At 43.5% G+C, this 15,530-nt stretch overlaps 1 protein-coding gene across 5 annotated transcripts in view; it reads left to right on the plus strand.

The window, feature by feature from the left end:
- SPoCk (secretory pathway calcium atpase) overlaps window positions 1–15,530 on the plus strand; it is a 147,395-nt gene that overhangs the window by 14,771 nt on the left and 117,094 nt on the right. For all 5 annotated transcript variants that reach the window (XR_012889277.1, XR_005110564.2, XM_037428731.2 and 2 more), the window contains exons 5-6: window positions 7,728–7,789; window positions 11,582–11,690. Coding sequence is in view for 3 of the 5 variants with exons in the window: in XM_037428731.2 (XP_037284628.1) it covers window positions 7,728–7,789; window positions 11,582–11,690 (171 nt within the window). In the remaining 2 variants the exon portion in view is untranslated. The remainder of the gene's footprint in view (window positions 1–7,727; window positions 7,790–11,581; window positions 11,691–15,530) is intronic.

The raw sequence follows: 15,530 nt of genomic DNA on the forward strand, positions 1-15,530 counted from the left end.
TCAATGAAGGTTTCCGAAACAAAGCTTCTTGAACGACAAGTGTGAAGTCAAAACTTTTTCGCGGCGTACGCGTGCTCCCGTCCCCTGAAGAAGTCATTTCTTTTTCCTCAAACACATGCGTGCCCCTTTCGGTACAGGTGTAGGGAAGACGCGGTGGCGCCGTTGTTCAGTCGTTAGTCGCCGGATGTCGTCTTCCCAACACAAAAGCGCCCTTCCTTGGACGATGGGGCGAAGTGAGTTTTGCGGAAGTTTAAATGGTACGCTGCAGGATAATTTGGGATGTAGCAGAAATAGAAGAGTGAAGAAAAAAAACAGAGAAAAGGGTAGATAGAGAGGTTGGCCCCGTAAGGCTGCTTATGTATTTAAGCTTTTGGTCTCCTATATGGGATTTGCCAGGCTTCAATTTCTTTAGACCCAGATTTGAAACTGGTGGGTTTCTGTTTTATCACAGCTGAGCCAAAGCAAAGTAGTTGCCATGGACCCGACGAGATTGACGAGAGATAACCTGCTAACTTGTGTTGGAATCTCTACCTAGAATTTGACGATGATACGCCTGTATCAAAACTCTGTGAAGTAATTCTAGAAAGAAAAAGTAACAAGGCCGATATTGAGTACTTTGGGAATACGTATTTATTGGAACAGGAATTGATAGAGAAACAGAGAATAAGACATTAAGAACACAGGAAGGGGATGCACGAAAGAGAGGAAGAGAGAGAAGAATAAGAGAAAACAGGAAGAGGAAGTACAGAGGGCACATAGAAAAAAAAAACACAAGAAGATGATGCAAGAGGTAAACGAGGAGATTGAACGACTAGATCGCAGGTTAGATATGAAGCAGCAGAGTGGTAAATTTTTAGGCGAAGCGCACAAGAAGTGTGTGAGAAACGAGGAGTGCGGTGCAAATCGGAGCCGTAGAAAAAGCTAGCACATGTGAAGGCAGCAGCAGGTTCAAGAAGAAACCAAGGTTGACAGCTGCCCAAGAGGCTGCGCTTATAGGAGAGGCCGACGAAAGCCAGAGTAAATGCAGTGCGGTGCTGTGCCAGGGGAATTCTAGTGAAACAGCTAAGACAGTTATAGACCACCTGGCACTGACATAAAGCGAGGGTGTGCCTATATAGGTTGGATCTTGCCCACGGAGTCCAAGAAGATTTCGACCTGCCTGCAAAAACACCAGCGTTAGGCTAGCATAGTGTGAGGAAGTAGTTCAGGGTAGTGTACTTGTGGACAGCTCCAAGGCGTGTGGGTTGGGTTCACGTGAGAGTGTCGCCACAGTGGATCCTGCATACGATGTCCGAGAGGATTTCGACCTGCTAGGCAGGAACACCAGGGTGAATACAGGAGATAAAGCGCTAGTAGAGATTATTGAGTGCAATACAGTTATGGGCAGCTCCCAAGAATGCGAGCTAAGTTGTTTGAAATAAAACAGTTGCACTGTTACTAGATGCGTTGATTGAGCTGTCTGCCAGTCTGGAAAGTGAAGGAGAAGATGATTTGCACGCAAATAATTTAGACTGATTAAGACAGCAAACAAAACCAGTCAGAGTGCTGGCGAGCAAGAGAGGTAAGTGGAAGGTTCAGAAACAACCCCCAAGAAAAGGCGTAGACGGAAGCGGCGTTGTAAAGCAAAGAGTACGACAAAGAGCACAACCCGCTTGAAGAAAGTTAAAGTTCGAGGGCAGTTTACAAAATTAGGCACTTGTTGTCGGTTTCAGAGTTTCTTTGCATGGGTCCGAGCCGCCAGACAAAAAAAAAAAAAAAAGGAAAAGTGCGTTGGGCGATCATGCAAACAGAAGGAAGGGGCTTAATAAGTAGATGGAGGTCATCTGCGCCGAAGTTGGTTTGCATGCGTCCGAGCCGCCCGACGAAAACAAAAATAAAAGCGTGTTGGGTGAAAAAGCAAACGGAAGAAAGGAGACAGTCAGCCTTTCGTTGTTCTATCCACAGCATTTTTGATGGGGCGCGGGAGTGCAAGTTCGCTGGCTCGTTAGAAGTAACTGAGCTAGAGGAAGAACGCAGATCGCCAGCAAGGAGCTTGTCGGGGGTTGGTGGCGAAGCGAATGGGTTTTGCCATTGTTCCATTTCACGTTCGCCAAGGAAAACCCACAGGGCACGACCACCATACGTTCGCTTGAAAAAGGAGTAGACAGCCGTAAGCTTTTTACGATGGTTGCTAGTGGATTTGTTTTTGTGTTTTTAAGTTTTTTTTTACTGTTTAAATTCGTATTGCTTTTGGAAAGTCTTTTGTAAGTACTTTGGCTAAAAGCTAGCATTTAGGTAACAAGTGCTAGGTTTTGTTTGTTTATTAAGCAGTGTATGTTTTGGTTTTAAAGGTAAGCGCTATACAGTTGCATAACAACACACCTAGGAGCGTATGTCGAGTAAGAGTGGTGTTAGAAACGGATTTTGAGTGAGTGTGGAGACGCAAGGATATTCCTTGCGAGATTTTTTTTCAGGGTTCACGTGGAAGTTTTTTTGTTGTTATTTTTTGTTTTGTTCGCATGTGTCCGGTGTGGACGTCAGTAAGGAAAGTTTGTTCAAGAATTAATGTGTAGCTTTTATGAAGATGGTAACCGCAAGGCAGAACTAGTAGTTCGTCCACACAGTAGCACTATAGCAAATGTTTGCGGACGTTTAATGGAGATGTTCCTTATGCAGGTGCAGCATGACAGCTATCTTTTCCTCTGCTCAAAGGAAACTGATGACTAGCTTTGGCGGCACAAAATTTTAGGGACCAAAAGATAGCATGAAGCACAAAACTTTATTTTATGAGTATGAGGAATGGTAGGTTATAGCAGATTACTAACGCTGGCACACTGGTATGCCATGGAGAGTGCATCATTCGACAGTCAATTTTCTTGAAAGCAGTTTAATAGGACGATTATTTTGAAAAGCTCAGAGAAACGTTACGATTGCTGCTTTGTGTTTATGATATTCAAGGTTGTTTTTAGATGATATTTCGGACTCGATGTGTCTCAGTGCTGGCAAGGCGCTCTCCCGTGCCTGTGGTTGTGTGTATGTATGCGTATTCTCAAGAAGAGAGCCACGAGGGACGAGCAGGAAAGAGTCCTTGGCTGGTCATGGGCAGTGACCTGAGGGTGACCAGCAGCTGGTCACCCTCCGGTTGAGTTTCCCGCCAGCAGACGAGCTGTTGCCACTGGTGCCTCGGCTGACAAGGGAGCGGGGTTCTTTTGATCCTCAATCAAGTCGCTGATCGGCTGGCGGCCTATATCCGCCATGTATTGTGCCTCCTAGCTAGAGGGTGAGGCATCGTACCACCACGATGCTGTAAGCCGTTTGACGAGATGACGACAAATGCGGCATCTTCCTTGGAAGGGAGGACAGCTGCGGCAGCTACAAATCGCCCCGCTACTTAAGCGAGCACTTTGTTTTGAGCTACTGTGGCGGCCCTTTTAATGTATGATGTCGTGAGCTTGCGACACACGACGAGGAAAAGCCTCGTTCGTGCCGCATTGGAGTACAGTGACCACGCCTCAATATTAAACGTTTACGTGGGCCCTGTATGCTTGCCATCCTTGCAGGTTGTGTGTAACATTGTAACACGTGATTAGGCTGTGCCGTCTGCACTCATTCCCCGATCTAGGGATCTGGGGAGAATGTACCCTTTATACCTGGCTCATTTGGGAGAGCGATGTAGAGGGGCCCCACGTTCGAGAGAGTGTCCTGTAGAGAGCTCGCCATTTACACAATGTGAATAAACCCTCTTTGTAAAGCTCGACCTCCTCCTGCCTCGACATCTTCATCCCAGATCTCCGGTGCCTGCAAAGGCCTGTCGTAACACTCTGCTGTTAGAAACTTTCACTAGCAAATATGTAACTTTTGGGGACCAAATAGCCCTTACCTTGTGCACATATTGTTAGCTTCATATAAAAAATTATTTGGCATTTGTCTGTGTAATGGCAGTAACCCAAAATTCTCTAACTTACGGTAGGTGATTTGAATAATAGAGCGTATTCTCATGAGGAGAGTTATAGTCTTGGTGGTAATTGACTCACATCAGGCTTGTATTGATTTCTTGACCATTATCTATTGCTAATGGATCATACTAACAGCCTATTGGCTTAATTGATAGCATTGATGCCTATCGTTATGTGGTTTATAACAGTGATGCTACTTTCCCACCTACGCTAGCTTAAGATTCATCAATTCAATCCAGTCAAATGTTTCATCTTTTTGTAAAGTAAAAGTGACCTACATCGCACTTTTGTCTGTTATAAAAAGCTTGGCCTACTAGCCCTCATGTCAAATATTACTTGTTTTTAATGATTTAACAGAAATGAAAAGCTTACATGGTGTTATTTTAATGGTGTAACAAAAATTAAACGCTTACATGGTGTCACTTTTCTAATTCTCTGAAAAAGAGTGTTAGCATTCAGGTTTGTAAATACAGAATATGAAGATGCTTGTCCCCCAAGCTTATTTATCCTGATGTTGTCCTCAATACACTGTGATGTCACTTAAAAGAAGATGCTATTGGAAAAATAATCTTAAATTTATATCTTAAATTCATGAAATTTTCGCTGTTTACGTAAGCTTTTATGCTGATTTCAAGTATGTAATCAGTTTTATAGTAAGTTGCATAGTTTTCATTTTGTACTATAACGATGTGTGAGATATAGTAGCTCCTTTTGGACTGACTGTTTCTGCCCTCTAAAGTTCTATAATAGTCACTAATGGCTCATATTTACTCTACATAAACTGTAGAATACAAATAGCTATCAAGAAAGTGTGTATAATACATTTAAATGAAAGAAAACAGTTTTAATGTGAGAAGTGTTAAATGCTCAGTCTATACTGATTGCTTACATTAAGTCCATAATAATGTTATAAATATAATTACGCTTTAAACGGGATAATTGCACATGTCTCATGTTAAGAAATATGTGGGAAAAATTTCATCTTGTTCTGGGCATCAGAAGTACCAAAAACATGACGTCCAAGCTCAAGAAATTGCCTGGAATTGATTCTAGAGAAAAACGGGTTTTAAGTATAGAAATGAAAGCTCATCTTTGTGGAAATGATCATCTTTGTGGAAATGATCATGAAAGCTCACCTTTGTGGAAAATTATTTCCTCCTTTATGAGTGCTTTTGGAGTCATAGTTATTTTGAGCTTGTGGCTTTGGGGAACTCCTCATGCAAAACTCAATGGCAAGCAGCCAGGGGACAATTTTCAGGGAACTCTAGGCAACGAGCTTTTTTTGTTTTTTATAGTGATCTTGTGCTTTTTGAAGGTGATTTTAGCCTACTTTGAGCTTAACTACAACCTTAATTTTTTTTTTTTTTTGGAAGTAGAAAAACTAAACTTGTGAAAGTAGTTGAAAACAGAATATGTAATTTTGGGGAAAAAAATTGTTTTTCGATTGGCATTTTCACTCAACTCCTTGCATTTCTTTTCATATTAAACCTTGTCAACCTGAGCCAGTCCTAAAAGTAACCTACACTGCATTTCCTTGTTCTTATTTGAATGAATGTATTATCTGATAATACTGAAAAGATAATATTAAAAAGTTTGTGATAAGTTTTTGCAGAATATATAGAATTTGTATGACCCCCTTCTGATGAATTATACTTGAATGGCTTGGCAGAATTATACTTGAATGGCTTGGCAGTTTGGCTGCATATTGCATGTTGACTGCATACTACCGTATATTCAGATCCACAGCTTTTTTTCTCCTGCTATCCTCATCATGAATGTACAGTCATGGACCAATGAAATGTTCACATTTCATTACAAAGTGGAAATTACGAAATGGAACAGCTTCCAAATGTGACAACTAGATGTCACAATCTTGCACCAGTAATTATGTGGTCTCCTAAGCTTGTTTAGGCTCCACATTATTTGTTCAAGATAAAATCATGCTGACCCTAGGCATACCGGAGAAAGCAAAAGAAGAAAGTATTTAGGCAGGCTTTAAAGGACCCTGAAAGAGAAAGCTTTGTTTGCGACTTTTTTTTACAGTAATTTGTAGCTTTGCATCTGGTATGCCAAAATCGAATCGTAAATGCTTTAACGCATTCTATATTTAATGCTAGCACTGTTAATCCAGAACGATTTCACGTCATTTGGAAATGCCCACCTGAATACCCTAAGAAACTACTGCCCCACAGCGGGGCAGAGGCTGAGACTATGTGCGCTTAAGCTTCGGTGACGCTGAAAGCTGTTTTCAAATAAAGGGAGACTAGCAGGCGATGAAGAATGAAACGATATGGGTGCTTTGAGCATGTCCCCCGCCCCATTGGGTGGTCTGTGGCTAGGGTACTCGGCTGCTGACCCGCAGGTTGCGGGATGGAATCTTGGCTGCGGGGGCTGCATTTTCGATGGAGGCGAAAATGCTGTAAGCCCATGTGCTCAGATTTGGACACATGTTAAAGAACACCAGGTGGTCAAAATTTCCAAAACCCTCCACTACGACGTCTTTCATAATCATATGGTGGCTTTGGGACGTTAAACCCCTCATATCAATCACTCAATCGAGCATGTCCCCCTCATAAAAAATAAAAGCACTCCTGGCATGAGCAGCCAAAACCACCTTGAAAGCAGCTAACAACAGAGCAAAAGGGGTAATGAACAATAGTCTTTGCGGGGTGCCAGTCAATGTACTGTGCACGCCTCGCAAATGTTCTCCGACAACAACAATACTTGCTTGACCTCTGCAACGTCACGGGGGGGGGGCCCTGTCTACATCAAACCACAGAAAATGTCGCTTAGCCCTGAAATTAAAATATCTTGCAGGGAACGCTCGCCACTAATGATCGGTCAAGAGTGGCTGAGCGTGCAGGACTATCAAACTACACTAGCATCTCGAGTTTCTAGACTTGTTGTCGGGGGTCTTTTAATGTTTTCATAATTCAGTTGAGTGTGAGTGTACCTTAGAAGTGTGGCAGCTTGGGCTAGTTGGTATGGCATGACGATAGTTATAGCGCGAGAACAAAACAACGACACAGAGACAAGAAGGACTTTCTTGTCTCTGTGTCGTCGTTTTGTTCTCGCGCTATAACTATCGTCATGTGAGTGTACGTTCTGTTGTGTACTGATGTTGGGAAAATTAAATTGTGAGAACAATCAGTTGTGAGAACATTGTGAGAACATGGATAATGGGGTGTCTAGTACAATGACATATGAAGATTTAAATGTTGATGACAAAAAACATATCAGTTTAAGCGTATAAGATAGATTTGATTGCATAAGAAATTTTTCCTGTATTGCCTAGTCTTGTAGAAGTAAAATGAGAAACTTGGAGGTTTGTGGCACTTAGAACCGTGCATTTCATTATTGAAGATAATCTAGGTAAAGTGTACTTCGAAGCTAAATCGAACATACCAGCATGCAAATAACTTGCACTGAAGTAACGCCATGCATAGGTGGGTGCAGCAGACAAGATTTTACAGAATGCACTGCATGGTGGGTGTACCAGGAGCCACTTGACACAGGTCCTGATGCTTTCTGGCTTACCACAAAGAAATTTGCTCCTGTTATAGACTTTTTTTTTTTTGCTGTAGGACAGTGTACTATCGGCATTAAATGAAACCCGAACAGCGGCAAGCCTTCGCGATAGTATAGTGCGTGCCTTCTACTTGTCACCGTTGACAGGCGCGCGCATCCTCTTCATGATCTTTGCGTATAAATGTCTCCTTTTATAAGTGGAGTGCTTTTTCTTGGTTCATTTCCTCATGCTGTTTGTATGTATCTTGTTTTATTTTAATGCAGGAATATCGTTCAGAAAAATCACTTGAAGAGCTGAACAAATTAGTACCTCCAGCCTGCCATTGGTGAGTACCATGAAATCTTGAGCAAGTGCCACTTCCTGAGCAAGCACTCCCCTCCCTTCTTTGGGAGATTACAAACATGTCTCTTCTTCCCTACTACCATTATGACTTTTTATTCACTATTTTTATTTGCCCAACGAGGACAAATGAAAACAGTGAATGCATGTGTATTTAATATTGCATTTCAGTAGAAGCACGGTTGTGCATTCTTTATTTTTGGTGGCCTTTCTGTCGTCATTTTAAATTTTGACCCATGATCGAGCAAGGCCCGCTGCCCTCCAAATCTTGTCAAATTATCTTTTACCGTAGGGAGGGCCCTTTCTCAAAATATTATGTAAGTCTTTCTAGCAGTGCACAGTCTATCTGTTTTGAGTTAGTTGTTTTGAGCCCAATTGTTACTTTTAAAATCTGCTTTTGTTAGTTTATGATATAGTACAACAAGATGTGCATTTTAATTAATGAACAAGCAATACGAGGAGAACCTTTATTTAATATTGCATTGGACACACTTTTGGTTGTCATATAACTTGATTGGACTTTGTGACATCAATATTAGCATTTAAGCTCATTTTGAGTGTTGGATATATTGAAAGTACTTTCACATTTTATATAGTTCCACCACATTGAAGTCGCACCATAGTTACCTTTTTTTTCCCCTAAAAAGGAGTTGTAATTTGATCTTTACCAGCCGTGAGCAGCTGTGCTCACGGCTGGGTAATTTTTTCATCCACTTTTCTTTCTTCTTTCTTCTTATTTATATTCCATTGGTTCTAATAACTTCCCCTGTACATTCCTTGGCATTACTGTCTGTTAGATCTTATTATTATTGTGTTAAAACACGGAAAACGAGCCCTTAGGTATATTTGCCCCGCCGCGGTGGTCTAGTGGCTAAGGTACTCGGCTGCTGACCCGCAGGTCGCGGGTTCAAATCCCGGCTGCGGCGGCTGCATTTCCGATGGAGGCGGAAATGTCGTAGGCCCGTGTGCTCAGATTTGGGTGCACGTTAAAGAACCCCAGGTGGTCAAAATTTCCGGAGCCCTCCACTACGGCGTCTCTCATAATCATATGGTGGTTTTGGGACGTTAAACCCCACAAATCAATCGAGCCCTTAGGTATACACTTCTTTCCCTTATATATATATATATATATATATATATATATATATATATATATATATATATATATATATATATATATATATATATATATATATACAATAACACGAGCGCTACTGTGATTGTTTTCACTGCCTTGTTGCAGTCATTCATTTGGTTCATTAAAGCATTGTCTTTAATGTGTGTGGGAATAGTTTATTACATATGTAAGCCACTCTTGCATGTTGATGTTGTGTTCTTTTGAAGAAATAAAAGACAGGCACTTTAAATCTGCCATTAATTTTCCCACAAATGTACGTGCAGTGGAACTTCAATTATACGTCTCCTGGTTTCGCGACGCCTCCCATTTTATGATGAATCGGTTAGGTTCCTGCAAAATTTCTATAGAAATAATGTACTGCAGTTTTAACATCGACCCCACATACAACGACTTTCAGATTCCGTTCAAAAGAAAAAACTGCCTTTTTTCGAATCTAGCATGGTGCAAACTTTCACGAGTGCCAAATGTGAACTTGCATTTCCCTGGGTTGACGATTAGAAAAGTAGAGTCAGGATGGCTTCTTAGAATGGAAAATTTATTCTTTTGGAAGTTCATGCACTTTTACATACGCCTCGATCATGTGCGTACGTGTCCAGGGTTGTTACCTAGTCAATCTCTATCCACACAGAGTAGCGCCAGCCGGCCAAAAAGCTGATATTCTCACGTTTTAGGTCTGTGGAAACTTTTCCTGGTCGACATACAGCTGATCTCCTGTGTTTGTCTCACTCGCTGTCCCAGACTTGTGCATGCATGATGGCGTGACTCAGCTGTTTTCACTGTGCCAAATTACTTTCACTTGACGTCAGTGTTTATAATAACAGCTGGACATCATTAGTTGCACTTGACAAGCCAACAAATTTCAATGTGTACAACTCAATTGCGCACAATGGAATTTTACGACATTATGTAGTAGCGATGACACTGTGTCTAACTTTTTCAACGGGAGGCTGTTGGCAATGCGGTATCAGTTTCATTTTCACACGCAGGCAATGTTTGGACTTTGATTGTTAGAAAGATGCGGGTTGTAATTGTTTTTTTTTTTTTGTTTGAAGTTTAGAATAATGCTCTCACGTCCTCCAACTAAGCAATGTTTCCATTAGCTGCCACTGGCAAGAATTCTTTAATTTACCTTCCTGCAGAGGCACAAGGTCATGCCGTGCGTTTATTTAGGCTGTCTTACCCGTTTTTTGGGCAAGGCTCAGTATCACTGCCTATAATTTTAGTTTTCTGTTTATACGATGCCTGGATTATACAATGGTTTTACGTGCTCCTCTGAAAGTCGTATAATTGGGGTTCCACTGGTAGTGATATGTTAAATGGCATGAGAGCAAACAGTAGAGTGCTTTGTTGTTCAAAAAAAAAAAAAAAAAGTATCCCAGGGCTAGTCCCTGAATGCTGAACAGATGGTATTATGAATTAAGGAGATGCTGATGAGCTTGCACAGTTGTCATTGCTCGACAAGTGCAGCTTACTGTCCATTGTGTCTGTTCGACTCAGCCTGTGCTTGTAGACCACTTCTTGCAATCTGGAGGCTGGCAGCTTGTGAAAGTGCGAAAGCTTCATGTACTGACTCTAATGTGGGCAAATAATCATCAAAGGTCACCACAGATTTTAAAACAACAACCTTTAATCATGACAACACGATTGTTTCGATCAATCATGCAAGCCGAAGCTGTACAAACAAGGTGTGTTTTTTTTAAATTTAATTTTAAAGAATCTGCTTGTGTTCTGCGCAGCAGCACTTGAGTATTGTGGTAAGCTCATGTGACGCATAAAAATTTGTACAAGAGTGCATTGGCAGTGTGGTGCCTGTTAACATATTTATATGTGATGCAATGTGTATGAGTACCCCTGTGCTCTTATTTCCGTGAGTTTATGCTATTACTCTGGTATAAATTAGTTTTAAGCACCTTTCACTTTTCTTGATTACTCCTCACCATGCATTTCATTATCTGCATTACATTTTGTTGAAATCAAGGTACAGACACCCACAGTTCAGCACTAGCACATTGATGATGTGCTGAGTGGGCACCACTTAGTCCATAATATAAGATTCCAATAAATATGTACAGGTCATTTATGGCAGGCTCTGAGGCTGCTATAGATGACCTCTACGATAGGGTGTACATTTGCTGTGTTTCTCTATGCCCCTTCACTGTGAAAAGTAAGATAAGTTAATTCTATAAATTCATTTTTGGGATATTTAAAGCATAAGCATACATATTTACTATCAGCGTTAAATGAAACTTGACCAGTGGCAAGTCTTCGCGATGGTATAGTGCACGTTGTCCAGTTATCATCATTGATAGGAGCGCACATCCTGTTCGGCATCTCTCGGCATATGTATTTGTGTGCCTGTCCATGGTGGTAGTGGACGGCTATGCACTATGCCATCGTGAAGGCTTGCTGCTGTTCAGGTTTCATTTAATGCAGATAGTACATATATCAGTTTTCATTCAAAAACATGGGAATACTGCTATAGCTAGACGTAAATATTTGCATTGGGAAATTTGTAATTGATAATTTCTCCAAAAGATTGTTTTGCTGTGAAAACTGAGGTGTTTGCTGTAGTTTGATCCACTCATATCAGTGGTTTGTTTAAAGTGAATAATGCAATATATATTCTTTCTTTTTCTGCAGCCTAAGAGGGGGCCAAGCTGAAACATTTCTTGCAAAGAATCTCGTGCCTGGTGATATTGTTATTCTTAATGTAGGAGATCGTGTGCCTGCTGACATCAGACTATTCAGTGTGAGTAATGTGGGAGAATTCTATTATTGCATAACTAGATTATAATTAAAACAGTATTGTAGGTAATGCATCTTGTGTATTTTGGCACCATAATTTATACATTATCGAAGAGGTACAAGGAGTGAGCATGTTATAAATGCCTGCACTAAATTTCTGCACTGATCAAACAATCGTGAGGCACTCCTGCTCGGTGATCGTGTAGTTCCTCTCGGCTGCGGAGAGGACGCGGTTGGCGTATGCAATGGTTCGCTCTCGCGAAGAGTTGTCGCGTTGCAGGAGCACGGCTCCTAAACCGCGGCCGCTAGCGTCTGTGTGCAGGAAGGTCGATGCATCATCGTGAAAATGAGAAAGTACAGGGTCGGTCGTGAGGGCACTCTTCAACCTGTCGAAAGCCGATTCACATTCCTGAGACTACTGAAAGGGCGTACCGGAAGCAAGTAGCTTATGGAGTGGTGTGTCTATGGAGGCAAAGTTTTGTATGAATCGCTGAAAGTAAGAGGCGAGACCAAAGAAACTTCGCAAATCTTTCGGTTTGTCAGGGCGAGGGAAGTGAAGCACCGCAGCAGTTTTATCAGGGTCTGGACGAATTCCGTCCTTGCTCACAACATGACCGAGGACCTTGATAGATCTGCTGGCGAAATGGCACTTCTTGGTGTTAATTTGAAGACCAGCACCCGCAAGACAAGTCAGGACCTCGTCCAAGCGTTGCAGATGTTTAGGAAACGTCGATGAAAAGACAACAATGTCATCGAGGTAACATAGGCAAGTCTTCCATTTCAGGCCACACAGCACGGTGTCAATCATGCGCTCAAAAGTTGCGGGCGCATTGCATAGACCGAACGGCATAACATTGAATTCGTATAGGCCGTCCGGGGTTCCAAACGAAGTTTTTCTTTATCATCTTCGTGCATGGGGATTTGCCAATAGCCGGAACGCAAGTCGAGGCTGGAAAAGAATTCAGCACCTTGTAAGGAATTGAGGGCGTCGTCAATGCGTGGCATGGGGTATACGTCCTTCCTAGTGATCTTGTTGAGTGCTCGGTAATCGACGCAAAATCGTACGGAACCGTGTTTTTTACGCACCAGAACGAGACCAAGGACTAGTTGAGGGTCGGGTTATCTCCCGTTGCAGCATATCGTCTTTGTGTTCCTCAATGATTTTTCGTTCGGCTAGAGAGACACGGTACGAACGGACGGCTGTGCACAATGGATATTCTGTCGGTCTGAATACAATGTGCTGTAGCGGTTGTCTGGCCCAGGGTGGATGAATGAACGTCAAAAGAGTTTGCATGCTTTTCCAACAAATCAAGCAGCTGCTGCTTCTGTGAGTCTGTCAAGTCTTTGTTGATGGCTGCTGTAAAGGCCGAGGAAGCAGCATGATCTGCAGAATAGCCTTTAGAGGAAACAGAGTAAGAGGCACGACGCACACAGGCTCCAGATCGGCAACGCAGGCGACAGTAGTGCCCCACGGTAGTAAAATTTTATCTGGTGTGGTGTTCGTAGCAGCGAGGACAGTTGATTCATTGTTGAAGTGAGCCACACCTGATGCGAGAGCTATGCCTTTATTAAGGCAACAGGGTGACGGAGTGACCAAAATGTCACCAGAGTCGACGTCGTTCGACAAAACTGTGACTGATTGATGTTCGTATGGTGGTAACTCAATGTCTAGAGCAGCAATGAGTCGAAGTGGCCTGTAGGTTTCGTCATTGAGCAAATGGTCTGTGTCAGTAAGATGGACGACACGTTGTGCACAACAAATAGCCGCGGAAGCATAGGAAAGAAAGTTCCAGCCTAAAATGAGTTCGCGGGAGCACGGGGATAGGGAGAGCACAGCAAATTCTATATGATGAAGAATTTTGTTGATTAGCACATGGGCAGTACAGAGAGCAGAAGGGCGAATAATTGTTCCCTGGGCTGTAACCAGTGTTGGTCCATCATAAGACGTCATGACTTTTCGAAGACGGGCACACAAATCAACACAAATGACAGAAAACGCAGCCCCAGTGTCCACCAAAGCATCAACGTCCACTCTCTCAACTGTGAGTGAAATCATATTGTATGGGCGCGCTGGAAGAGTTGTAGTCCTGTGTTGGAATGCAGTTTGTCCTCCAAAAACTGCATCGCTTAGTTTTTCAGACGTCGATCAGAATCGAGGGAAGCAGGCTGAAAAGGAGAAGAGGAGCAATGGTAGGGCGACAGTGAACGGCGTCGGGTTGATCGATGACTACTGCGCAGTTCACCCGATGCTGGCGGAGATGGATACCGACGCGGCGGTGACGAATAACGGCGACCCTGGTACAAGGCTCCTGCGGAATAGTCCCGTTTGCGTATGTCGTACCCTCGACGCTCGTCTTGCTGGTGCTTGCGGCAAAAGGGTGAAATGTGACCACGATAGCCGCAGTAATAGCACGTTGGGCGAGTCGATCGATAAGGAGAGTAGTAGCTTGCGTGAAACGCACCGGGAGAGAGAGCAGTGAGAGGGACAGATGACGGCTCAGGCGGTGGTGGTGGAAAGCTGGTGGGAAAGCTTGTGGGAGGTGCGGCAGCAACCGACGCGTACGTTTGTGGCGGCGACGTCGAGCTGACGTTGCTTGATGGCGCGGCGGCGGCATGCGAGAACGATGGGAGAGTAAGAGTGACAGTGGGTTGCAGGTGGGCCATGTGGGTCATAGACGTGAGCTCCTCCCTGATGACATACCGCAATGACGTTGAAGAAGACTGAATGGGACACAATGAGGGTAGTGTGAATCCCATTGATCTTAATTCTTCACGTTTAATCACCCTTATCGTGTCTTGTAGGTTTCGATCCGCCGTAATACGGGCCGCGTCACTGTCTGGTTGCAGGCACTTAGATTCAAGTTCTTCGAGGTGCTGACAGGTTGTCACAACGGTAGCCGGATTCTGGATTACAAGGGCATTGAATGCGATGGGTGCAATTTCCTTAAGAAGCTGGTGTACCTTATCTGACTCTGTCATTGGTGTGTCAACCCGGCGGCAAAGTGAAAGAACATCCTCGATGTAGGATGTATACGACTCCCCGATGTGCTGTTTCCGATTCGCGAGAGCTTTCTTTGCGAGAGCCGAACAAACAGCCGGTGTGCCAAAGACATGGCGAAGCTGATCTTTGAAGGTTGGCCAGTTGGGGAAGTGGTTGAAGAAGCACGTCTTCGTCACACTCGTGAGGTAGAATGAGATGTGAGCGAGTTTGTAGGTGTTATCCCACCGGTTAGCAGCGCTGACACGTTCGAAATTGTCCAGCCATTCCTCCACATCTTCCTCCCGCATACCAGCGAAGGGATGGGGCTCACGCTGGAGGCTGTTAATGACGTGAGAAGGCTCGACACGCGGTGGCGGAGTGGGAACGGCTGCAGCACCGACCTCATCTTGGTGCGATATATTTCCGGAGACCTCGCCCAAGCGGCTACCTGAACGTAGCTCCAGGAGGTAGAGTGGTCGAGAGGACGACGAGGGATCTAACAGCACGCTCCATCACGTATGAAGTCTTGGTTTAGAAGACCTTTGATGAACTTGGTTTGGAAGACCTTTGGCCAGCAGCAGCTGGCTTCGTCATTCCGGCGGTTGCATTTTCGATGGAGGCGAAAATGCCTTAGGCCCGTGTGCTCAGATTTGGATGCTCGTTAAAGAACCCCAGGTAGTCTAAGTTTCCGGAGCCCTCCGCTGCAGTGTCTCTTATAATCATATGTTGGTTTTGGGATGTAAAGCCCCACATATCAATCAATCAATCATGGCTTCCTCGTCCCCCTTCTAGTTATGCCAGTGCCATGGCACGGAAAGTGCAGGCGGTATATGAAGCCCTCCCCATAAGGCACGTTGGAGTTTC

Source organism: Rhipicephalus microplus, unplaced genomic scaffold (assembly GCF_043290135.1).
Source record: "Rhipicephalus microplus isolate Deutch F79 unplaced genomic scaffold, USDA_Rmic scaffold_48, whole genome shotgun sequence".
Classification (NCBI taxonomy): Eukaryota; Metazoa; Arthropoda; class Arachnida; order Ixodida; family Ixodidae; genus Rhipicephalus; species Rhipicephalus microplus.